Raw genomic sequence first — 27,173 nt, forward strand, 5'->3', positions numbered from 1 at the left:
GGATTACTTTCGGGGTCGTGAAATTATAGTATTGTTGTTCGTCGAAGGGCAACCATATTATCTTAAATCGGGCCGTATTTTTGATGTTACATTACTCGACTGGGCGTTAAATAAATAAATAATAACTATGAAGCTTACAAAAGTAAACTTTGTATGAAAAACGGCCGCTTTTTTATTGTTTTCCCGTCGGCGTTTCTTCACCGCTGTTTTTTTGCTCTTGGGTTTTGACGGCACTGGTGTCTTGACTGTCTGAAAATAAATGACAATTTTGTGTGCGACAATAACTATTATGGGCACCAAAATGTCTAAAAAATAAAGGTGTAAAGCCCTCGACTTCGTTATCAGCCAAAACGGAAGTGAACTATTCTGATTCAATCTATTCTGCGGTAACGCTATGGTGGGCATACCGCATAAATCATTTTCACTGTACTTACCGATGGCTGGTCCGAGCAGTTAGCGGCTGCTGCAATTTTCGGACGATGTTCCAAAGGTCGCAACAAAATGTCTAAAAAGACTTACCGTTCTAATTTCATTTCCGTTGTTAAGCGTCACCTGCAGTCTGAAATATATTAAAAATTAAATAATTTGTGTAAACTTAATGTGTAATAATATACTATTTTAATTACTCTATTATAATTGTACAAATCAAATTGTTTTTTTTTTAAATATTTTACTGCAAGTTTATAGGATCATAATATGTGCAACCCGGACCGTTCTTATTCTGAATAGAGTATTGAAATAGTAGAAAATATCGCAGACAAGTTGGGTATAAAATTGTCAGTAACTAAACTAGCTTTTTGTATGCTTTCAAACATTTTAAATAAACCAAAAAAAAATAATTGCTGAGATTGACTCGATTGAAAATAAAAATAAAATGATGGAGCATACGAAGAGTAAAAAAATAAACGCAAATAATTTCAACATTAATTTGGGAAACAATACAATTTTTGTTAAAAATGAACTTACTCAATTTAACAGAGATTAATTTTATAAAGCTAGAGTAATTGCAAAACAAAACTAATTTAAATATGTGTGGTACAATGACTTTAAAATATTTATAAAAAAAAAATGATAATTCTAGAACATGTTTTGTACAAGATGTTATAAACAGGTAGTATTTTATACGACCAAGTTTCTGGCAGTATTAACTCCTTAGGACATCTTGAAAGTTTAATATCAAAGTTTCAAGAAAAATATATATGTGAAGGAGTAGATATAAAAGAAGAAAATATTATGTTTAAAACATAAGTTACATAGAGACACATAAAAACATAAAAAGGTCAAAAAAATTATAAAACTAGAAGCCTGGAGTCTTAGCCTGGAGAAAATCTGAAAAAATGTACTTTTAAATAGAAAAACAAGTGTCTGCGTTTTATGTGTATGAAGGTACAAAACAAATAGTATAATAAAACATTTTTAATTAAAATAAAAATCGTCGAATAATTTGTTGACAAAATTTGTATATATTTTTTTAAACCTCCATGCAATTATTCCTAAAATCTCCTTGACTTTATTATTTTATCGGTAGCTCTATGTGAAATCTGTGATTTTATACATTTTGTTCATTTTATTGACTGGCCACTATTTTCTAAGTTGTCAAGTAGATAGTTATTGTTATTTACTCGTGTACATGATTCAACGCAATCAAAGTAAATTTTCCAATGCACAAGGGAGATGTAAAATTACCTGAAGACATTTTTATCTTTTAAGGATTTGAAAAACTGAAAATGGTTCATGATTGGAGGTATGATTATTATAAGTAGGTAGATTTTCTTTTATTATAGATTATTAATTTAGATTTGTATTTTGTTTCAATTCCTATGTCGCTCATTTTTAGATATATTCATATCTTTGGTTTTCCGCTGACGTTTAATTCACTGCATACTCATTATAGTAATTGCACATAGTTACTCCTGCTTATTGACTGAGTGATAGTGTAGACTGAAAATAATCCATTTTTAGACGACATTCCAATTATGTTCACGTGTCCACCTTATTTAAAACAGTTTAAGCTGGTGAGGAAGGGAACACCTCTCATTAGGTCTCTGGCCGCCGAATTTACTTTTGGCCCAAAAATTATTGTTTTAAAATGTACAAAACGTTTTTGTAGGTAATAAAATATTAGTGTTAATTTGTCTACTAGGTAGTTTGATACTGTAATATTCGAGAAAAAATTGTCTATAATATTATCTATATTTATGGGTATGGTAATAGGTATGTTGTTGTCTTTGAATTATTTAAATCGTTTCCGAATGCATTTCAATAGGTTGCCCACGCCTTAACAGCCTCCGGCTTACCAAAGTAAGAGGCTCATCTTTCACACCATCAAATTCATTAGAATTATCGTCGTCATAAAATCCAAATTTTCCAATTTCCAAAGTCGTTGTCCGTTAAAAATGTTATCGTAATCACAAAAATTGTTACCGTAAAATCCAAATTTTCCATTTTCCAATTTCCTACGTCGTTGTCCGTTAAAACCGTTTAGTATCTCCACAACACTTCCGATAAATTTAAAATAAGGCAGTTTTTTGAAATTATTTATCATTGTTAAGTTTTTATTACTTTTTTAAAAATATAATTTATGCCACTCGTTGAGGCAATATTAAGCGATTACAACATTATTATAAAATTTCGACCTTTGAGATTATTTAGCAAGGTGTGACTGAAGATCGTCTTCGAGTGTGTGCGCGTTGACAATTTTTAACACCTACAGTATGGACCATTAGACATTGTATAGAGACCGACACTCCGGCCCATAAAAGGCAGTATTTATAGTTTATAATGACCGTCCAAAAAAACGTTCCCTGGAAATTAAATTACAATTAAAAAAGTGTGTTGGTATTTGTTTATTTATTTGTATTATAAAAGCTAGGCTAAGATATAAATTGCTTATCGCCATATTTTAATGCATAGTTTTTAATATTGTGTAATCACATTAATAGGTTGTCAAAGGTTGACACGGTTATGAATTACAGTTTTAATCATTCTAAACAAAAGTTATTTTAATTACATAAAACAAACACAATATTTAGTGCTGTCTTTATTCTACTGAAGGAATACAATTAAAAAAAAAAAACAAAACATCAATTCAAAAATTAACATAATTCTGAGACTACAGAAAATTTAACATATATATATATGTTTCATAAAATGTCATTCTTTGTTATCCTAACCTAAAAAGAATTTTTAAAAATACGGGTAGTACATGGTGAGATATGTTGGAAGACATACCGTCCAGTACGTGCTAAACGAAAATATTGGTTGTATTGATTTATTATAATTCCATGGCAAACCGGTATGTACTTAAATGAGTATGCTCAAAGACATGCTGCCGGTACGCGGTTTTAAATCACATTCTAGTCGAGTATGTCATAATAAAAGGTTAGTGTATTGGAGTTTGACCGCTATTAGAGACCATCTGGTTAAGATGTATTAGTACAAAATTATTTTACAGCACTGTAAGGTATAAGACAACTTAGCAAAATATAATTAACTAAAATAAATATAGATGAATTAATAATATATTAAATCTACAAAACAATAAGTACTGATCCTTGGCTGTAGTGGTTCGCCCAAAAGGGATCCCCTACGACTGCAAACCGACTAGTAGCACTGGGTGCTAATCGCGGGCCGGAGAATGTGTGACACAAGAAGAAGTGGCCAATCAAAAGCCTTCTTATCGGAGCGTTCCAGGTCACTTTAGTCGCCTTTTACGACAGGTGTGAATCCCTTGGTAGAATTCTTTCTCCTGTAACCACAGGGATAAATAATAACTGATCCGTATAAAACTTATAAGAAAGTTCGTTTTGATTATTGAAAACATATTGTATTGATTAGGATGAAAAGCTCCACAAGGATTTCCATCCACGTTCAGGTTTATTGCGTTGTTTTTGTTTTGGGCGAACCTGTAAAACACCCAACAGAATTAACTGCTTAATAATAATATATGTGGGTATTTAAAGGTTTGTTCAAACACCAAGACTGCCTTTGAGTACACAGTAGGTTTGTCTTCTAACATTTACTTTTAGCTTCGATGCAAAGCGAGAAGGTATTGGTTTTACTCTGATGTGGGCTTTTTTTTTCGCTGTATACACTGTAACTTTTTTAATACTAGACCAATTCCTTCGAGTAGCAACTCTATAAATCACAAATTTTGTCTAGTTTGTACTTTGGGGGGGTAAAAGTTGAAAAAGTTTAAGTCTTCACAGACGAAAGTTGAAAAAACAAAAAAAAAAACCGTACGAGTTTTTAAGTTAGAACTTTTACTGGCTATAGTATCGAGAAAAAGAGTCGGATCGAGTTGAAATGTATAAGAAATATTTATTTGGTATGCCCGCGCACGTCAGTTTTGTCAAATTCAAAATATACCCATTTCCCGCCCCCCTAGGGGGGGTACAAGTTTTTTTGTTTTTCGGGGGTTTTAGCCGTAATTTTAAAACTTTTGGGTTGAAAATTTGCCAGTAGTTGGAACTCATATGTTTCCATAACATATTAAGCGGGTGAAAAATTCGGCACTACTGTTTTTTTTTAATTGCCGGAAAACCGTGTTTTCGCACATTGCGTATATTTTAACAAAAACACCTAAAATATTAAAAAAAAATTGATCAAATCATTAAAACAATTTTATTTATATCTATGCAGAATGATACTATTAGGTTTTGTGCTCAAGTACCACTTTTGACTTAAAGTTTACACAAATTCAACTTTTTTTTTTTTTTTTACTTAAATTCTTTCCGGATGATTAAAATTGAGAACTGATATTAAATTCGTAATCACCGACCCAAAAAACATATAATTTGACCACTTTTGATGTCTTTTACACAAAAATCCAGAAATATGTTTTAGCTTCGATGCAAAGCGAGAAGGTATTGGTTTTACTCTGATGTGGGCTTTTTTTTTCGCTGTATACACTGTAACTTTTTTAATACTAGACCAATTCCTTCGAATAGCAACTCTATAAATCACAAATTTTGTCTAGTTTGAACTTTGGGGGGGTAATAGTTGAAAAAGTTTAAGTCTTCACAGACGAAAGTTGAAAAAACAAAAAAAAAACCGTTTTTTTTAAACTAAAAACCCAGTGTACCAGATGTGAGAAACTAAATCGTGTGACTGATTATAGTAGACACTCGATTTTTTGGGAAAAAAACCTGTCCGTGTACTTGTTAAGACACTTAATTATTCTGATACGACAAAACCACTGTCGTTATCTCGTTATTTTATAGCCTGCGTTATATAACCTTACCGAAGGTTAACTATGAGTATTTAATGTCCAACTACCTGCAAATAATGAAGAGGACTGTTGTTTTTTGGATTTAGATTAAGTGTTGGTTTTTATGCAGTATACCGCCTCAAAATGTTTTTTTTATTACACAATTTTTTTAAAGGAAAACTAATGTTTTGTATATTGTTATACTGTTATTCATTTAAAGAGATTCACGCTTGATTGTTCAAATTGTCTAATATTAGATAATCTGCTTCGTGCTAATTTTATTTTTTTAGTTTATCAACTTGTAGCTCTAATTTTGTAAAAAAATTTTCATTATTTTATTACTATGTACTATTACTATTAAGATAAATTTTAATAATAATTAAGTCATAAATGATAATACTTTATTTTATGACTAGATCAAATCTCGTGAACATTTAACATCATGATACTGCTCCTATGCTATTATTAAAAAAACACAATTTTTAAAATCTCCATAAAAGGTTATTGTTAAATAACAGGCAACAGCCGACTGCTAGTGGCTATACACGTTAGTAATATTCAACTAATAAGTAATAAATGTAGGTAAAATTTATTGTTTTCTCTATCACAGTACCAGTATACGATTTATTTTAATTTAAATGTAAGAAAATCGATTTTTCTTTAGAAAATAACAAGAAATTAATATACAGGATGAGGCAGTAAAACGGCGATTTTCTAATGTATTTAAATGGTAAAACCCGTTTCACTAACCCACCCTTTACATTTTAAGGATCTATGAAAAGGTTTTTTTAGTTGCATTTTATTTTGTACATTGTCAATCTAGTAAAATAGAAGTATAATATAGCTTTGAAATAATATAATCTGTGAAGTATAAATAGTTTGTGTGAGATTGCTATAATGGAAGTATATAATACATAAATATTAATTTTATTGAGAATAAGCGATTATAATTTAAACTATGGAGTACAAACGATTGAAACATGAATCGTCGACCATTCCAACAAAATATAACAAGACATTGTATTTGTGTTATTTGGTCCACTAAGTTTTTGCAAAAAAAAAAAAAACCAGTACAGTGGGGTCGGTGCATAGTGGGGACGGAGCATAGTTGGGTCGGGGCATAGTGGTGACGGGCAGGTCACAGGTTTACAGGAATTTTTAAATCTGAAAGTGATAAAATCACTTTCGAAAAAACGCTTCGATGCAAATCGGTAGTTAGTATTTTCAAGCCAGTACAGTCCAAACCAAGCACAGTATAAACCAGCAAAGTTAGAAAGTTTTAAATGAAGGTTCTGTATTTACAAATGGGCATCAAAGCGTTTATTTGAAAGTGATTTTATCCGAGAGGACTAGTACAGTAAAGTATTGGCATAATGTAATCAAAGCAATGAGGAAACGGAGAGGTCACAGGTCTACAAGAATTATTATAAATAAAAGTGATAAAATTGAATAAAATCGCTTTCAAATATCATTTAAACAACGTATAACAAACTTATTTGTGCTTAATGTTCAGTGTTTACCTCTTAATTTTTAGTAAAGCATATTTTGTGTTTTATATTCTAATAAGCCAAGTATTAAAAAGGTAACGAATGTACTGCTAAAATTAGCAAAAGCAAAGGAATCGGTCATATTATTTGCAATCATATTTTTTTCACTTGGAAGTATAAAAAGTTTATATAATAACTATCATGAATGAAGTTTTGTTTTTACTGGTGTACAATTTTGGGATAAATTTACTACATTTTAAATTATAAAACTTACCAGAACTAGTTATAGGCTTTGCATTTTCAAGTTGGGAGAAGTTGGCTTCCTTTCCTAAAATAAATTAAAGTTATAATAATTAAACAATTAAATGCAAGGCATTAAAGACATTTTTATGTTGTTAAATGTGTAGATTTATCATTTATCAAGACATTGCATGTTAGATATAATGTGTTAATCAACAAAATGAAATGTGAGTTTTACTTGTTCTGTCTTGCATTTTGTAGTCTAATTTATAAGGTGTTAATTTATTCCTTCACCAGTTCCATTATTTAAAAAAAAGTATTTAATTATATTTACCAATTTTATTATTTGATTTAGCCATAAAGGAAACATTTTGTCTCAAGGTCAATAATTGAGGATCCTTATAATAATGTTGTGATGTTTTATAATTGACGGTATGACTTACCGATGGATTATCACACATATTTTCAAAAATTTGTATTACATCGGCAACGTGTTTTCTAGATTCTAACACAATTTTCTTTCTACTTTTATGTTTTGCTTCGTGTTCTCTACTAAATACTTTAAATGCAGATAGTCCTGTAATAGATGAAGGATGAAGTCTCTTCTGATTTATAAACTGATCCTTGAAAGAACAAATATTAACTAACGGTGGTTTAGTAATAGGTATTTGAATTAGGTATTGTTTGCTTATATGATACTGGACTATATGCTTAGGTCTTACTATAAAATACACAATAAAATAGGTAATGTACCTACGTTTATGAATTTTCATACTTTCGTAGGTGCACGATTCTACGTCAAATTGATGTCTTGAATTGTTTAAGTTAGGTTTTGTAATACACGCAGGTTCTACGGTTTGTAAATTACCAATACGGATAAAACGAGGAGAGATCCTACCTGCTTTAGTTTCGTTATTATACCATCTCAACGACAAACTTCCCGAATCTCTACCGATGTTTAGCAGTATAGAATTATGACTTTCGAAATCCACGGAAACGCTAAATCCGTTAACATTGTCGTGTATCACCAACTTATTATTTTTACAAGATTCTTCATAACGAATTTCGGTCAAATTGTTATTTTTAAGCTGCAGTTGTAACGGAACTGCCATCTTGTTTGTAATCGGTTCTGACGCATATTTTGAGAGAGTTTTATCACATTCACCGAACTGTTTTCCGATATTTTCCTCGCCTTCGGAATTGTTTTGATTTCTATTGCGAAAACGCTTTTTTATACAATCAGTTTCCGGGACTACAATTTTTTTCTTGATCGTCTTATATTTGTGTTTGTTTCTTTCGGGCTTGACGCTTTCCGAAGACTCTACTACACCACCGTCAACGTCGTGATAGTACGGAGTTGAATTTGCTTTGCTCGACTCATGCACGTCATTTTCTTCCATAGTCATTATTTCTTCTTCCGATTCGAAACCTTTGATTTCTACTAGAGGTGTTTTTAGACATACTAGATTTGTTTCATCTGTCGGTGTCAAAGTACGAACTACTCCGTCTTTAGAATGGAACAAAATTTCTCTATGTGGGCGAGGGAAATCTAAAATATCATCGGCATGCTGTCTTGTCGGCTCTTCTTTGCTGAGAAAACATTTTTCTTCATCGAAATATTCAGTATCTGTATGATCATCGTTAATCTGACTAGATGTCGGTTGTCTTTCGTCTTCACTCAGGTCTTCTATATCAGTCAGAATACAGTAGTCAATCGAACTAGGAGTTAAACGGGGCGTTCGAACGAAATCTTTCTCATCGTCAGAATCTGACATGACTTCCACATCAGTTAAATAATTGAAATCAGATGACAGTGCCGGAGACAAAGACTTGGATATATTTATATTATTATCAGGAGTCGGTGATTTTAGTATGATTCTAGATTTCAGTCTCAAAGACTTGGGAGAAACAGACTGAGATTGACGTGTTTTAGTATTGTTTTGGACGGTGGTTGAATTAAACAAGCTATTGACCTCGGCATCTTCTTCGGTGGATTCGTATGCTGTTATAGCAATTTGTGGCACGTCCTTTCTGTGTTCTTCGGACATATGGCTAATGGATGATGATACGCTTATTTGATTTAAAGATAAATTGCTGTCTAATGACCAACTATCAAAATTATATGATTTTATCTGTGAAAATAATTTTGAATTGTAACTGATATAATTATTTAAATATAGAAGAGATTTCAAAGCTATATCATATAATTCATAAAATAGCCTAAAATATTTTAAAGTATTTTTTTTTAAGTAACTTTTTTTATTATATTACTAGGTACATTGTACAAATATTATAAATTTAAATTGTATCTTTAATTTGTATTATTATTATTCTACACAATTTATTTAATTATATAGTGCTGGTGAAGTAGAAAATATATTGTTTTAAAACTAAATTTTTAGAAGAATATTTTTCTAATCCTTATTTTTATATTTAATATTAAAATTTAAATGATGGTAACAGTTATTTAATAAAGCTAAATAGATCCGTTTAAACATTTCAATTTATTTCAGTGACACTAGGTAAAAAATGCATGATGATCCATTTATAAGTTTTTTTGTAGACGTCAATACTTTAGGTAAAAATATATAATGGGGTTTATTGGCATTATGCAAAATAGACATAAGTAATATATACACATATATCTTATTTCGTTAATCATCCATGTCCGTGATTACATTTTTTAAAGTAACATAACGCTTACACAATTTAATCACAGAATTTTATGAAAATACTAATTTATTTTCACTTACAGTTTTGTCTTTTGTTATAATACATATAATATTATAACCGTTTATGAAAATCATTTTTTGTTAAGTATATTCAAATAGATTCCGTATTCTGGGTCATACTAAAACAGTATATTGTTCACCGTACATTTTTTTTTTAAAATTGTGATCATTTTCCCTTTAGTTCCGAGTCTAATATAACTATATATATTTTATTTATTCAAGTATTTAAAGTTCTAAATATATTTTTTTTTGAGCTACAGATTAGTATTAATTTAGTGCCGTTTTTAAATTAGTGGTAGGCCAATCATACTGTGCTTATTAAAAATAATATTTAGATAAATGATGACTTAAGGATTATAACACAAATTAAGAATTTGCATTAGCTACCAAGAAATTAATGAATTTCACCTGAAAATATTCCTAATACAGTTTTTATAACTATCAACTGCGCATTAAAATTTCTATTTACCAGCGGTGCGATGGTCATATTTTAGGTCAAATGAGTAGTACAGATTAAAATAACTCATGATACATATTGGTTTATAAATAATATTGAAAATCATTAAAAACTACAATTATAGTATATAGGTGCAGTTCGTAAGCTACCTATATTATAGGTTAACCAATAATCATTTTCAGTTGGATCAACGTTTTTAACACGAATTTAATTTAACTAAATGTCGAATATTTAATTAACACGTATTTGTAGAATTGATAACACGAATTTAATAGAAAACGTTTATTGGTAAATCGTACAAATGTGTATTTGGATTTATATATTACAAGTATGTACCTCAGATACCCGTTCGTTGTCGGAGTTCGAAGATTGAGTTGTTTCCACATCCTCTAACGAAACTGATTCGGTAATAGAAGCCGGCTGTTGTTCGGACATTGATGAACAAGGGGATCGGTTCGGTTGTTCATACACTAATTCCACTGACGAAGCGCGGTTCGAAGGACTCGAGAATACTTCTGATGTTATAAACACTGATCTAATTTGAGAGTTTGCCTTATTGGTACTACGAGCCGGACTCCCTGGTAGCGATAATGGGTTTAATTTACTGGATGGCAATTGGAATTCAAAAGCGGTTTTTCGCGAAGGTGCGCTAAGAACTCTAGAATCGGATACGACTGACGACTTTGTGTCCAATGGCGGTAACGAACTTTTTACAGGAATTTTACTCTGAACTTTCGTAATCGATACTCTAGATGAAGATTTGGAAACTGTTGATTTTTTGTCGGTTACAATTTGACTAGATCTTGTTGATGAAACAGTTGTTGTCATCTTATAAGAATGTATAGATTTTTGATTCGATGTTTCTAATTTCCTATCACGAGATTCTGTTGATGCCATATAACTCTTTGCTTTGTTTTTAGGCGCTGTTTCAGTTACCAATATTGTTTGTTGAAATTTTAGATTTTCGTTATTTGATGTTTTCATTAATTTTTCTATTTCTGGTTTGGAGGCCCCAGCACTCTGCTTCATTTTTACAGCTGATTTGTTATCTCTGATAGAATCTATTTTCGAATAGCCACTAAGGGGGGATGATTTTTTGTTCACAGTTTTCGTTTGATTTGATGTTTTTGTAATTGGTTTTTCAGTATTTACGTTTGTATTATCAATAGACTTTATAGATTTTGGTTTTAATTCATCGGATAGCTTTGTTGATAATTTGACCTTTGTACCTGATTCAAATGAGGATTTTTCTTTTTTTATTTCGGTGTTTTTTATTTTTGTAATAGAACTTTGATCAACAACAGGTTTATTTAAACCTACATTTAGTTTTTTAGAAGAATCAAGAGATTTGGAACCATGGCTAATGATATGTCTTTGTTTAGAAAGCAAAGGCGGCCTCTTTATTTCAGTGTTTCGCGTAATTGATTCTACTTTAGATGCTGTAATCGGTAAATGTTTACTGGAAGATAATTTATGTTTCGCCAAATCCCCAGAAATGTCTGATACAGGTTTTGTTTTAATATAAGAGCGGGTTTCTTTTTTGTACTTAGTTTTTGAAATATTTATTTTATCAGTAGTTACTGGACATGGATATGTTGTAGGACCAGATGAAGACTTAGAAGAAGTATTTGTATTTGAAAAACTGCTAAAAGACGCTGAATCATGTTTTAAACTAGCTTTACCTGTACCACTTAAGCTCAAAATCGGGGTACTTTCAATCCTACACGCTACTGCATTTTTTTCCATATACGTCTGACCAGAAACAAGTTTAGATGATAGTGACCCAACCGAGCTAACCAATGAATCGCTATTATAGTTTGATCCATACAACGAATCCGGCATACTATGAACGTCACTTTTGAAAATCGCATTACTTTTGTCTACAACATTAATATCATCACTACATTCCGATTTCATAGTATTATCATACACAGTATCGTCTGAAACCTTACACTCCAAATCTTTCAGTTTATTTTCATCCTCTAATAGAGTTATACCGGATCTCAAGCCTGGAGATTTTGATACTTCCCAAATAATCTGAATTGGTTTGTTAATAGTAACTTCATTATTTAAACTAGTAGAACAGATATGATCAGTATATTCGGTATTGGAACAAGCAGTTAGAGATGATAAATCATTCGTCAAAAGCGTTTTATTTAATTCGTCAGTGTAGTGTATAGTTTGGACTGAACCAGTTGGTAACAAAGAAACATCAGAAAGTTCATTTCTACGGTCTAATAAATCGACATTACTAAACATTTTTGTTACTTCCAATGGTTTTTCTTCAACCCAAGTTTTAGTTTTAAATGGGCTTTTCAGTGAAATAATACTAGTGGACAATTTTTGTTCATTATCTAACACTTTGGTTTGAGATGAACATTTAGTATTTAAAGATTGATCATCGTCTAAATGTTTTTCAGATGTTTCTTTAATGCCATCAGTTATTTTTATGATCTGAGATTTGTCAGAAGTAAGGGATGTTTCAGTTAAATCTTGAGCGTCAATAATGGACTCTAACACTGAAGAGGAAAAAGAATGAGGAGACTGTAATGTAAGATTGTCAATAAAATCGTCCGGTTTAAGTACTTTACTAATTTCTAAGAGCGTTTCCGCTTTAGAAGTTTTAGTTTCCAATAGATTTTCTGTTGTAATACTCGTAGAAACTTTCTGGACATTATCAACCTCTTTATGGTCGAATATCAACATAGTGTCATTGGTGTTATCATCATTGAAATGTTTTTCAGATATTTCTTTAATGTCATTTTTTATTTTAAAATCCTGTAATTTTACAGAAATAAAAGATGTTCCAGTAACAACTGTCGGTGACAAGGAAAGTTCAGAAGCTATTTTATCAGAGGAGTCCTCTTTTTTTGTTATTTTAGGTATCATGTTGATATCTTGAAGTTTGTCAGAGATAGAGGAAGTCTCAGTTGTATCTTTTGTGTCAGGGGTGGACACTACTGAAACTGTAGCAGATAAGGAATGTTCAGAAACCACTATATCAGTGGTATCTTTAATTGTTTTTAATTCAGATGTTCTTTTAGTATCGGAGTAAATATCAAATTTAGGGGTAGTTTCAGTAATATCTGTCGCTTCGGGAGTTGACTCTTTCGAAACTGTCGGTGACAAGGAAAGTTCAGAAGCTATTTTATCAGAGGAGTCCTCTTTTTTTGTTATTTTAGGTATCATGTTGATATCTTGAAGTTTGTCAGAGATAGAGGAAGTCTCAGTTGTATCTTTTGTGTCAGGGGTGGACACTACTGAAACTGTAGCAGATAAGGAATGTTCAGAAACCACTTTATCAGTGGTATCTTTAATTGTTTTTAATTCAGATGTTCTTTTAGTATCGGAGTAAATATCAAATTTAGGGGTAGTTTCAGTAATATCTGTCGCTTCGGGAGTTGACTCTTTCGAAACTGTCGGTGACAAGGAAAGTTCAGAAGCTATTTTATCAGAGGAGTCCTCTTTTTTTGTTATTTTAGGTATCATGTTGATATCTTGAAGTTTGTCAGAGATAGAGGAAGTCTCAGTTGTATCTTTTGTGTCAGGGGTGGACACTACTGAAACTGTAGCAGATAAGGAATGTTCAGAAACCACTTTATCAGTGGTATCTTTAATTGTTTTTAATTCAGATGTTCTTTTAGTATCGGAGTAAATATCAAATTTAGGGGTAGTTTCAGTAATATTTGTCGCGTCGGGAGTTGGCTCTTTCGAAACTGTCGGTGTTTTTGTTTCTATTAAGCTTTCTGTTACTGATTTGAATACATTATTTTGTATCTCTATTGTATTATTGGTTATTGTTGTTACTGTGCCAGTTTTATGTATATTAGATGTTTTAGTTGAGTAGTTGTCGGGTATAATTTCTCTTTTTTTTGGGTCACATAATATGAAATGTTCAAGGGACTTAGACTCGTCTTCTACAACTTCCTTTTCTAATGATGCGGTTTTGATTAATTGTTTATTTGTGTTACTTTTACTACAGTTTTCTTTAGTACATTCATCCTTATTTTCTTTTACTATTTTATGTGTTTGAATGTCGACAAATGTTTCTTCTTTTTTAACATAAAGTTCCTTTTTATCTGATTGTTTTGTTAATTCTATATTTATTATTTTAGAATTATTAAATGGTGTCTGTTCAGTTGTACAAGTATTTTTGGTGAGTTCGTTTTTAAAATCCTGTTTTAAGTAATCTTCAAGATAGATCTTTTGACCATCCCTTACATCTTTGTGACGTACAATTCCTTTGGGAATATTAGCTACAGTTGTATGCAATGTTAAGTAGTCAGTTTTTGTCGGTTTAGTTTTTAATGTAGTATTAGTTGTTTGTTTTTGTTCATTTTGGTTACCTTCATTAACTACCCATATTATATTGTTTTTTTTAGAAATGTTGTCTACTGGAGTTTGCACTTCAATTTTTTCATTCATACTTCTATCAGGTTCATTGGATAGTAATGAATTATCAGGAGTGTGCGTTAAGCCTTTGAATTTATTTTGGTAAGTAGTTTTTGTACCTGCTGAGTCGGATAAGCCCATATCTAATGAATCTTTTGAAAAGGGTGTTTCTGTTATTTCAAACGAGAGATTTTCTTTATGCAAACTTTTTTTAATATCGTAATCTACACTCTCTTTTTCTTTCTCTTTCTCTTTTCCTTTACTTTTAGTTGAACTCTCTTTTACGTCCATTGTCTTAACAATACTAGTGAGTGTTTTTGTAATATCTTTTAAACCTTTCTCTATAGTTTTTGAAACACTTTTATGTGATTTTTCTCCCACGCTAGTACATTTTAACTCATTTTCATTTTTATTAACCATAACTGCATTTTCATCTTGATTCTCGTCTTTTTCACTTTTACCCCTGTTGTCATCCACTCTAGCTAAGTCAACCGTTTTTTTTAGGTGTTTTTTTGTAAATTTTTCGAAAATTTCAGATTCCTGTTCTTCATCTTCATCTTCAAAAATACTAACTGGATTACTAGCTGTTTTTGCTGAATTATATTCTAGGCCGCCTTTAGTATTGTCACTTTTATTACTGTTTTTATTATTTTCTGGTAATAAATAAATTGTATTATATTCATTATCGCTGCTAAACTTGATGTATGATGGATCCAGCTCATCAGATTGTTCATTAACAGTAGAAGTTTTAATGAATTTCGGAACAATTATTTTTTCTATTACAGGTGTTTTGTTGACTTCTAAATCTGTGATTAGTTTATTCGTTTTCATTAACCTATCATGTATTTCATTTTGTTCTGTTTCTTCTATGTCAATTATGGCTTTTAGCGCTTTGATTGTTTTCTTATTACTTTGCGAGGTTTTTATATCTTCTATTTTCTTATCTCCTGTATCTATTATTGTTTTGGTAATGATCTCTTCAACTTCTTTTTTTACCTCAGTTTCATCTTTTGGTGCAGCGATATCCATTTGGATAGATTTCCATATTTCAGGCGTATCACTGTTTTTCTGAGTTATAATTTGTTTATCTAAGTTAACTACAAAGTCAGTTTCATCATTTTTATTATCAGGTGTAATTATTTTATTCATATTTTCCAACATTTTTTTTTCTATATTGACAATTTGTAACAGTTGGCTTCCTATTTGAGACGTACACTTAGTGCTTGTATCCGTTGAAACAGTATATTCCACTAAGTCGTAAATTTTGGAGCCTGAGATCCTCTGACATTTATATTCTATGGGGCTATTAGCCACGTCTATTGTGCGTATTGTTTCCGTAATTGTAGCCACATCAATAGTTTCTGATTCGAAAGGAGAAAGGCTAACTGATTCAGAGAATGTTATTGGACTGTTTGCAGCATCATACATGTCAATTTTTTTTTTAATATCTGATATTTCATTTGCATTAAGCCCGACGTCATCAGGTTGAATTGGACTAAGACCAGAATCAGTGAGTTCGGCCTCTTCATCGAAGGGCGTATCCTGTTTAGGTTTGGTTTTAAATCCCGAACTCGTTAACGTATCAGAATATTCTCTTGTTAAACTTATTCCTGTATCAACATGAGATATGCTTTTATCCGTTAATGGACTATCAAATGCAGGCGAATCGTCTAGTCGTTTGTTAATTTGTAACTGTTCTCTCGGGTCAATTTTTAACTGATCAAAAATAGGGTGTATGACAACCGACCGATCCTCAAATTCGTCATCAATGTCAGCCAATGATTTGGGGTGTTTTGATTTAGCCAAATTTGGCGTTTCGATACCATTAAAATGCTCACCGAAACCGTGGACCTCCAGCAAATCGTCATTATCCTGTGGCCAGGATGCTGTGTCCAAAACATCAATATATCACTAATGTTTTTTTATTTCTTATAGTTATACACAGCCACACACGCCATAACGATTTTGTTTAAAGGATATATTGTGAAATGATAGGGCTTATGTTGGTGAATGTGTTTTAGTTATAAAATATAAATATCGCGGAAAAGCGAGACATTATAGTAATAATATAGCTCTTCATTCTTAAGCAAAATTCTACTCCGGAAATGAAGCGTCAGCAATTTAGTTGTGCAAATAATATAACGTGACTTGGTTTCTCACTTTTCTGTAGTTTTTCTTGTTGTGTCGATGGTGCTTTGATTTCCATGAATGTTTTTCATAAACAGTTACAATACTTTAGGTGGGTTGTTTTATATTGTTGTCATAAAAAAAGTTATTGTGACGTTTTTAGTCCATTCCACGGTTAAAAATATTTAAATCATAATTCCTCAATCAAACATTTATAACATTTTCAATCCATAGAAGTTTCGTTAAACAGGCAAATTATATACATTTTAGTGTAACACTTCAGTATTCAGTTTTCATGTAAATTGTATGTCATGGCGTATAGATAACGTTCATAATGTAATAGATTAAAATATATAGTATAAATAGACAACAACCGTGCAAATATTTGATGCTCCTTTCTTGGATTTCAGAAGTTATTATTATAACTTAAAACATAGTGAAATCCAGAAATCTAACTATAAATTGTATTGTTAGTTATTATATTACTGTTGTCTATCTATAGTATATCATCAATTTATGGTGATATCTTATAGTTAAGGAAATATATTATATTTAGAGATAATTTAGATTTTTGTTTAAAAACATTTTATTTTCCATTTAAAATTTGTTTTTTCCTAAAAAAATAAATAGTTAAAAATATTTGTACCATCAACTCTTAGTAGCATAAAAGACAATTTAATATTAAATTACTAAAACATTTGTATTGAAAATATCTATAATTGTTTTTACTTTAGGATTTGGTTCAACACAGTTACGAAATTTGTACATATAGTTTAATTATTAGTAATCATATAATTTAGTTATTTTTATAAATATAACTTTATCAATTTTTAAAACACTTAGTTTGTAAATATCTTACAGTTACTCAAAATGAAAATAAAGTCTTGCGTATTTCAAATAAATGTTATAGTAAAATAATGCAAGAAAAATAATATGTGGATATTATATTTTAAATATTTTTGCAGTGTCGTATAGTCTTATATTGTTTATGTTGTTACAGTTACTATTATATTATAGTTAATGTTAAGTTAACTTTATGAGGTAAATCCTTTATACTGTATATCATAGTCTATAATATATTATATTATATTTTTCCGGTTAAAAATGTAATGATTAGAGTTTAATAAGTACCTAGTAAATAATTTAATAACGTCTTGTATGTTGTTAGTTTTGCTTCTGCAATTTGCTTGCTATTGATTTTTAAAAAACAACAGAACAAAAATCAAAGCACCACAACAAACGTAACAAGTACATTTTTTACACAAAAAACCCAGAAAAGTAGTACAAAACGGACATTTCATATAAGCATATTGCAGTAAAAAATATATATAACATCATTACATTTTTCATAATCAAGTAATCTTTTATGATTTGTAAATGTTAATGTAAAAATGCTATACCATGAACTGAAAACAATAAAGCCATAAATTCTTCATAGATATTGCACAAGCGAAAATTGGTTTTTGATTATTTCAAATTTGCTAAGAAATGATTTATAAATGTAGTTTTATGATGATAGAAGGATCAAAAGGAAATATTGTGTTGCAAAACGTCCATATTAACTGATTATTATTTTTTATGCAAAATGTATTATTAGCTCTTGTGTTCAAGAAACCTATCTAATATAAAAGTTTAATAATTGCAACACAATATATATATACTATTTGTGTCACGTGTTCATGTCACTCATTCAAAAAAATTACTAGACTATAATAAATATAATATCACTTTAAAGTGTTTAAACTTTAAATTACAGAACAAATCTACTCTTGAATTTATTCTGTGTTTAAAAATTAGTATTTATTACTCAGAGGTACCTACAAACGCAAGCCGAATTTTGTTGTAATTATTTTTAATTTTTAAATCGTCATAAAAATAAAAATTTATTTAACGTAACATAGGTGGGTGTTGGATAAAATATTAAAAAAAATTAATTGATCATCTATATTTTTAAATGAATAATCATAATGTTATTACATGGTGAATAATAGTAAATGATATTGCTTTAATCTCTTCATATTTTAACAAATACAATTGTATTTTATAAAATTTAGTACTTACGATTTTGTTGTACCTATGAACATTTATCTTTTTAAATTTGATTTGTTAATATGTCCTTTACGAGTCTCTAGTGAAAAACTAAATACAATATTTTCTAGAATTGGCGTTCTCGTCACAGCTCGACTAATACCGACAATATACCCCCCTCCTGCCACTTGTGGTTGTTTGTCGAAACGTAATCTGATTATTGCATTAACGGATGGCAGAAGCCATTGTTCCAAAAGAAACCTTAAACTACACCATAAACTCTTGTCGACCTACATTTAATAACTTGAAGTGTTCGGAAATTCAATAATACTTTAAAAGTGAAATGGTATGTATGCAACAAATTTCGGCTAGCGTAGTTATTTGTAAACTTTTAAGTAAGTAAAATCGCAAACAATAATTTTTCTAGTGCGTTCTACAGTGCTTACCTGTGGGCTCTATAACTTCTTTTGAAATAACTATTTCTTCTGATGATTTTCGCTGTATATCCTTAAAATCTGCTGGGCTGGGTGGTGGAGTTTTGGAAGATTGTGGCGTCAGTAGAGCAGCTATAAATGCGTACGATTATGTACTTCAATTCCAACATATAAATATTATGAACCCTACTTTTTTCTTCTACATTCAGACCGGACGCATCCAATTTCTCTAAGCCTTGAGTCACTTCTTCTAATAACGTCGAATCTCGTCTTTTCTTTTCAGCTTTATCTTGATCGCTTCGATCAATACCGCTGGTTGTCTCTGGTTTTAGGTCAGGAATTATGTCGTCTAAAAAATAAAATTATTCTCAGTTCATTATATTATGATTGTTATTCAAGCATTTTCTGAAATAATCGTAGAGCGTATAATTCACCGTTAGAAGATAAAGCTAAAAACATAAGTAATATTGTTCATTAAATATAATTATATTAACTCGTAAACAAATAAATTGAAATATTTACTACTAATGCTACTCTCAACATAGGTGGAATCGGGGTAAGCAGAGGGGACATTAACTCCCTTCCAAAATTCAAGTCTTAGCCCGCCTAACTGTCGAGAAATCGGTGATGTAATATGGTTTACATGCATGTTAAGTTATGTACTTTGAAAACAATATTACTATTTAAAGTTATAACGATTACAACGTATTTAAATAATATGTTGTATAATACTCTGTAATAAGTTAATGCATTAACCAACAAGTAACAGTATATTTCATATGTTTTACCGTTTTCATACACCGAAGACGTTGTTTCACTCTTTGTCAACGATTTTTCAGTTTCACTTAAGCACTCTGGATCATTTGTACATTCGGCCACATTTTCCGATACAGTTTCCTCGGTTTTCTTTTGTATAATTTCCTTAACTGGTATTCCTTGTTCAAATGAAAGTCTTTTCTCGTGGAATGTCAAACTGGTCGCATCCACATCTACATCACGTCCGTGTTCTTCAATTGACTCCATTTTCTTTTCTTCTAACGATTTTGGTTTTTCCTTAACTGGAATATCCTCTTGTAGCACTTGATCGATAGACACTCCCCGTTCAAACGACATTCTTTTGTGTTCAAATGAAACTTCAGTTGGTTCGATGGGTTCAGCAGACAACTCCTCAGTTTTTGTGGAGGTATCTTGTTCTTTCTTAACTGGTGGTTCTGATTTCTTTTCAATAATCACTGGCTCACCAGTAATTTTTTGTTCAATTTCTATCCGTCTCTCAGTGACCGTTTTGGTTATTTCATCTTCGATGACCACCTTTTCTTCGGCAGCGTACTTGTCGTCAGGACGATAACCTAGGTGAATTGCAATATTAACTAAAACTCTATAAAGTAAATTTAAAAATAATTACTATGTTGTTGGTTAGACTCTGCATGAATAGGTTTTTGGGTTTGATAGTGTCCAATTTCTGCAAAATTACATTTTTCTACCACATCTGTACGTCCTATATTGCTCAACGCACTTTCTAATACTGTAACTGTATTAATAGTAAAAACTATTAGAAAAAACGAAAGAATTATATATTTTTTATACATTTCTCTAGTTATCAGTTATTTAAATTGTTAATACAAAAAAGTTTTAACAGAAAGAAAATCTTCTTATGATATTAGTATATTTCATCGTAAACATGGACAAAAATTGAATAATAATAAGACAATTTCAACAATGTTTATATTGAAGTAGTAACTATAGAAATGTATTATTAATAAAATTAACATACCCGAATCTTGTGCAGAAATTTCGTTCATCCAAAGGTTTAACATACTCATACATTGTTGACTGCTGCTCTCTGGATATTCCTTTTTAATTTGAGCGATTTCATTTGATTGGAACCCTAGTTCATGCGCTAGACTTACCCAATCATCCGATACAAAGTTACTTATATCAGTTATCCTGAGTTCAGTGCGTTTATTGGGTTCCAGGTCTTAAAAATAATTATTTTGGAATAAATTTAACATATATTAGTAATTAACGAATGTTATATTTTTATTGGGTACTTACTAGAGTCATGTGTGTATGAGAAATTATATAGTTCATCATCGTTGATGTCAGTGTCAGGTACAATATTTTCGGGTAATGCAAATTGTAAAACACAAACTGGCGTTTGGGATACTTCGTTCTTAGAAACCTGCAACAAAGTCGTACATTTATAAAAAGGTTGTTGTAGGAATTTGGAAGTATTTCTTAAGTAAACGACCGCACCTTTGGCTCTTTCATAATAATAGTCCACGACCGAGGTTCTGCTGTTGGATCTTTCACGCGCATCGTAAATGGTAGTCTGTTTTCTTTGAAAGCTCGGACTACTAGTTTGGGCTGTTCGCCGGACTTGGTGACGGGCACTAGGTTACCAGCAAACTCAATGTACACCGGTTTGCCTTCGAGTACCTAGGGCGAGTTGAGAAAAAAAAAACATTGAAACATTTTATTAAACAACTTACGGATTTAGGTCCTTACTTCTACGTCCCTGCTATTTGAAACCTCGGTGAATTGTTCTTTGTATTCTAGAGTTTTATCTTCCCTATCGTCAGTCATGCAAAACAGTCTGATTCGGGCTTCGTTCACGTCCGTCCTCTTGGCAAACACCACGAACCTTCAATTGAGTATTTACAAATCAGTTTTCATTCTATATTCTGCTGGACATTTATCATGTTTAATATTACTTAGCCATAAACGGTACGTGAATCGCTTCGCGATACAGTTCCGTCGCCATTTTCGATGCGTCTGCCACATTCCGGCAGTCCATCAACCAAAATCGAGCAGATACTGTCGTAGTAAAAGACACACAGTCGTTTATAAACGTTAAAGGTGTCGAACCAGTTACGTCTTCCCACTGAGCTCTGGAAGTTCCTCCTGTTTGAATTACAATGAATGCAGCTTAAGTACGAGATCGGTTTAAATAGGAAAAAAACATTTTTTCGAAGACTCGACAATAGAAGTTTATTTATATTACAGAAGCTAAAGCTTAAGTTACATTTATAATACATTAATATGTTTCAGAAAAGATCACGTACTTATTAATAGATTAAGAGTTTTCTAAACAGTTTTTAATTCATTTAAATTCCATTCGATTTATTGATGAAAAAGATGTCTTTAAAGTGGCTATAATATTTTTTAAATATATATTTGTACAATATGGCCGGAGATTAACGATTAAAGATGGTCACTATTATGGCGATACTGAAGAAATGAAACGTACACTATTACATTTTTATTAATTAACCGTGAAAAGTTCAACTAGTTAATGACCATGCAATTTACTTTGTTCAAGGTATAATGTTGAAAATCATGTTCACACACTTAAACGAAATGGATTTTTATTTTTAGACGGTATGTACAAAATGTATCTAAACCATAGATATATAATAAAAATAGTATTAGCTTAAAGAAATAAACAAAATAAACGAGGGTGTCGAAAAGAAATAAGTAATAAGTTTGGTGAAGTCATAATTAATATCTAATATTGTTATAAAATATGTATTTGATTTCTTTAGTTGATTACCTTTGCGAGATCTTTTCCCAAACAACCCTGTCAAAAGAGTGCAGTATCGTGTTGTGTTACGCAACAGCGAGAGCCAAAAATAAAAACTGGTTTTAATCGAAAAATGTACATTTTAAATTAATTTACATAACAAATTTGTACAAAAGTTTAGTGTTTTTTTTTTTCGACAATCAATCATATTTGTAATACACAACCAAGTTATTGTATTATATTATATTGGATGCAAAAGGTTGTTGAAAATAGGACGGAAACGGCTTTGCAATAAACATAAATTCAATTCGTAGCTTTTGCCCACCTGTTATGCTGCAGAGTAACCGTAGTGTTGGTGCGTCCCCCGTGTAATGGTTGATCATGCCTTTGGATGCTGCCTGTGGCAAAGGTAATGTCAAAGTGATGGGCTTGTGGAATTTCCGTCGTCTCGGTTCCACGGTAACTATCGGTGAAACGGCCACTCGATTGCCCAACAGTTTAATCGTCAATTCCGGAGGAATTGGTTGAGCCTGTGAAAATCCCAAACTTCAACGTTAGGAACAATAATTATGTTCAACGATTTTCGAGGCCAGTATCAAACCGTTCTCGCTTTTGCGTTCAGTATTATTAAGTGGTGTATCTTATGGTTGCAGTAGTGCACTTGCACATTTAAGGGGTTAGGTTTAATAAGTAAGTTGAAAAAATAGGCAATTTAACAATTATATAACAATTTGTTTCAACTGTTGTATAATGTTTTTTGTTTGAAATATAATACCAAGTTTTAACACTATACTCCAAGAAAATTGTATATGAATTTCAAATCAAAATACGAAGTCTGGGCAAAGTTATCTGCTTAATTGTTGACGGTGACCACTATATTTAAAAAATCACTAGACGGATTCCAATGAAATTCATACATCATATTCTAGGCATAAGGTGCTTAATCGAAGAATTTTTGGATCAAATTAAGTAAAATGGTGAACTCTAAAAGTTTATGTATTTATTTAAATAAAAAAAGCGTTTGTTTATTATTTTTAAAAAAATAAAGTCTTTTGGTTAAGCACTAGTTTTTCATGTCTATAATATATCATTGGAAACCGTCCCAAGACTATATTTAACGGAATTTTTTCCTATCTAAAAATTCCGGGTTTTGTCGTATTTATTAATCAGAACAATTTTTTTTTTAGATCTGAAGACCGTGTTGTTGAATATCGGATATCCTGTAATAATAATATCCTGCATTTTTAGTTCAATTAAAACAATAAAACGACAGTATAAGACCTATTATCTATGATGCTGTAGTCTTATTAAGTAGTTAAATATTAATATAATAGTCCACCGAAGAATTATTTTTTGACATTTTATACATTAATATTTATTTAGGTTTATTAACTTAAGTATATTATTATTGTAATAGGAGTGGTAAATTCTGTCTGGCTGTTTTGTATTTATGTTGGTTGCATAGACTTTCATTAAAGTCTAATGAACCATTAGACATATAGTAGTGTCATGAACGTATAGTAAATTGGACATGGTCCATTAAATTGTAATCGTTAAAGTTACCATTTTTAGTGATGTGTTTAAAAATACGTTTTTGACGGAATGTTTCAATCACGCATTCTTCCTTCAATCAAAATAAGTCTTGGTAAATTATTTTATAGCGTACATGAAAGAATAGCAGACTTTTGAGGACTTAACGTGCTAACAAAATATGTATAGTTTAATTCTCTTTTGTACCTTTGTATATCATTTTGGAACACTCGATGTAATTATGTTTGTTACAAATTACAGTTGTACACATAATATCATAATTATAACTATGTAAGTATACATTTGCTAAGTATTACTTTCTAAATCTTCTGTGATACATAATGAATGTATATTTTCAACCATTTGCGACGTTTTTCTTGTTTTGTCATTTTATTCAGGAAGTCTTAGTTTCTTCAGCTTTGTATAGACTTGTAGATATTTAAGGCAAACATATAAGATTTAACTTATTATACCTTTGTAAAAATTGAAGAGGGATACAAACTGTGTCCTACATTCATTATACTTACCTAACTTAGTTTCTAATACTATGTTTACAAGTCTTGTTTGAAATTTGTTTTATTACTTTCATGAGGATCTTATACTTGAATGTAGATTACCTATTAGTATGTCTTCGGTATCAGATTTTTTTTTTCGATGACTAAGCTGACCTTATGTCATGTTATTTTAGGTTTAGTATGTACCTTTACAGTGTAAACTATTTCAGCTCGCTGTATAATATTTTAAATTAGTTGCTTTTGTTTTTAATGTCTTATACGACGAATGGGTTAAGCTTCTATTAATTGCATCAACTACTAATAAAGGGCCATCAAAAATAATTCAGCAAATTATATAATTAAAATAAAACGTATACTCTTTTACAAGCATTAACATATATTGCGGGGGTAAATTAATAATTAGTGTCTTATGTAAAACTGTAAGCCGTGTTAAAAAGCAACGTTATAACAGTGAAGCAAAAAAAAAATGGTATGATATTAAAAAAATAAAACACTTAAAGGGAACAAAAAAAAAATTGAATGATGGCCCAATAAATAGTAGTTTTTAATTAGTATTGATCTGATAACTTTATTTAAAATTTTAAAATGTACAATATCGTTTCTCGAAGTATTGTAAATTGGAATATCTAAGATAAAAAGGAATTTTCAGGTTTAAGCTTAGATAGTTTATTTCATAATTGATGTGCAAACTTAAAAACATATTAATTATTGTGATAATGAAAAACTTAGCACATGAAGTATAATTCTATATATGAAATAAACTATTTGAGCACGGAAAACATTAAATGACAAAAACATGTTAGTTCAATGAAAAACTGTATATACTATATTTATTGGGCTTTAAAGTAAAAAAAAAAAAAATCATAAATAAAACACAAAAAAACGTGCTATTATCGTATACATTTAGTGGAAATGATATTATAAAGCGATGAGTTTAAATTCAAAATATAAATACATATATAAGTCTTAAGAATAAAAATAATATGATTTCACATTATTTCAAATACATAAAAAGGATGTTTCATTGACTGTACAAATATAATATGTTATTTCAATCAGACGCATTAATTAAGCTTTTGACTGTATGCCAAACCTTGAAGTAAATCACTAGACTCATTTTTTTAATGTTAAAATGCTAAACAATAAATCCCTTAAAAACAAATTAATCACGCAATGAGCACATACAATATTCATATGTCACGTTTTTTTTGTTGCTTAATTTTGAAAAAATATATATATATTTTTTTAATGTTATAATAATAAAAAAATAATACATTAGGTAATCAATATAAACTAATAATTCGATTAAATTATATTAGTTGATACAAGGTAAGTTTGGCATTACGTCCTGGTGACGGGTGTGACTAGTGTCGTTTTCAATTTGGATATAGATTAGTGACTAGATAATTATTTTGGTATTTTTTTCGCCCTTATACCATTATTGTAATATATTATGGGATAGAATAGGTAGTAAACAAAATGTAACGTTTTTGTTATTGGCGCAGTGTAAATTAGTCGAAAGCGTGTATGTTAAAGGCGTATCGTCAGTTTATACATATTTTTAGGATTTTCTGTGGACCAAATTGGCCGTCATCGCCGTTTAACGCCCTCGAGCGCACTTAACGTTTACCACATTAGCGAGAACCGTTTTTTTTTCGGCACGTGGTTCACGGAGATTTTCTTTAGGCACGTGCTGGCCACGTTTCGCCGCGGTTTAAACAAGTTTACCTGTAGGCCGACTTTGATGCGCTTGGTGAGAGCCCCCTGCGGGAACGCCGCCTGCACCTGAGGCACCACCGTCGAAGATACCATACCGCCCTCCGGTCCGATTGCGTGCACTTCCTGTTTGACCCGGGACACGATGGCAAAGTAATGTGGGAATTCCGTGGTCACGATGCGCGTCAACCGGTTGCCGGAATGCCATGGGTCGCGATCTGCAAAAAGACAAGAAAAAAAAACTATAAAAATAATCGTTAGTTTTTCCTTTGAAGGAAAAACATTGGGTCATGAATATGTCTTATGGTACCTATACGATGATTCATGTTCATCCTCCTCACATGACTACTTATAAGCTAATCCTCTTATCAATAATCTCCTCTCTCTCTTCTCCTCCTCCCCTCCCAGCTCTTTTCTTGAAGTCGCAAATTCAGGTTAGGTTAGGTAAAACTAATGGCGAAATTTTGGACAGCCACAAGACGTATTCATGTCAATTACAATAATGGCCGCTAACAATATTATTAGATGCTACTAATTGTGTACGAGCAAAAGATCAGTAATCGTGGCATAGGCCTAAAAATATTGAAATAATTTGAACGGCGCTCTCCGCGCCTCTAGACAAATATATATTTTATCCAGAGATAGAATTTGAGATATTTAAGTATCAATTGAAACGAATATGTTTCGAAAAGTAAATTTATAAGCGCATTATGATTCAAGAACGTATCAAAATTTTCTATCAAAGCCCATCTCCGAATACGACGGTCAGTTTTTAAGGGAATA

The 27,173-nt window shown here is 30.9% G+C and overlaps 1 protein-coding gene across 1 annotated transcript; it reads right to left on the minus strand.

Annotated features, from left to right (window-relative positions):
- Positions 1-5,625: 5,625 nt before the first annotated feature.
- Positions 5,626-26,716, minus strand: LOC126841633 (uncharacterized). The gene is made up of 14 exons (XM_050578213.1): positions 26,701-26,716; positions 26,403-26,608; positions 22,955-23,159; positions 21,821-22,010; positions 21,615-21,750; positions 21,363-21,545; positions 21,162-21,288; positions 20,881-21,084; positions 20,512-20,637; positions 19,895-20,455; positions 19,297-19,455; positions 19,119-19,238; positions 10,462-16,403; positions 5,626-7,024 (listed from the first exon to the last, which is right to left on the minus strand). The coding sequence occupies exons 1-14, from the start codon at positions 26,714-26,716 to the stop codon at positions 6,980-6,982; spliced, it is 8,220 nt and encodes a 2,739-aa protein (XP_050434170.1). The 3' UTR covers positions 5,626-6,979.
- Between the last annotated feature and the right edge of the window lie 457 nt (positions 26,717-27,173).

Source organism: Adelges cooleyi, unplaced genomic scaffold, assembly GCF_023614345.1.
Source record: "Adelges cooleyi isolate 19-005CV unplaced genomic scaffold, UGA_ACOO_1.1 ACOO_flye_CR_arks_rails_tigmint_CR_PRNA_40, whole genome shotgun sequence".
In the NCBI taxonomy this organism is placed as follows: domain Eukaryota; kingdom Metazoa; phylum Arthropoda; class Insecta; order Hemiptera; family Adelgidae; genus Adelges; species Adelges cooleyi.

Coding starts and splice junctions, on each gene's coding strand:
- LOC126841633 (XM_050578213.1), bottom strand. Junction 21,751..21,820: donor CACGTACCGTTTATGGCTAA/GTAATATTAAAC, acceptor ACTCAATTGAAG/GTTCGTGGTGTTTGCCAAGA. Junction 19,456..19,894: donor GTCTTCGGTGTATGAAAACG/GTAAAACATATG, acceptor TTTATTTTTTAG/ACGACATAATTCCTGACCTA.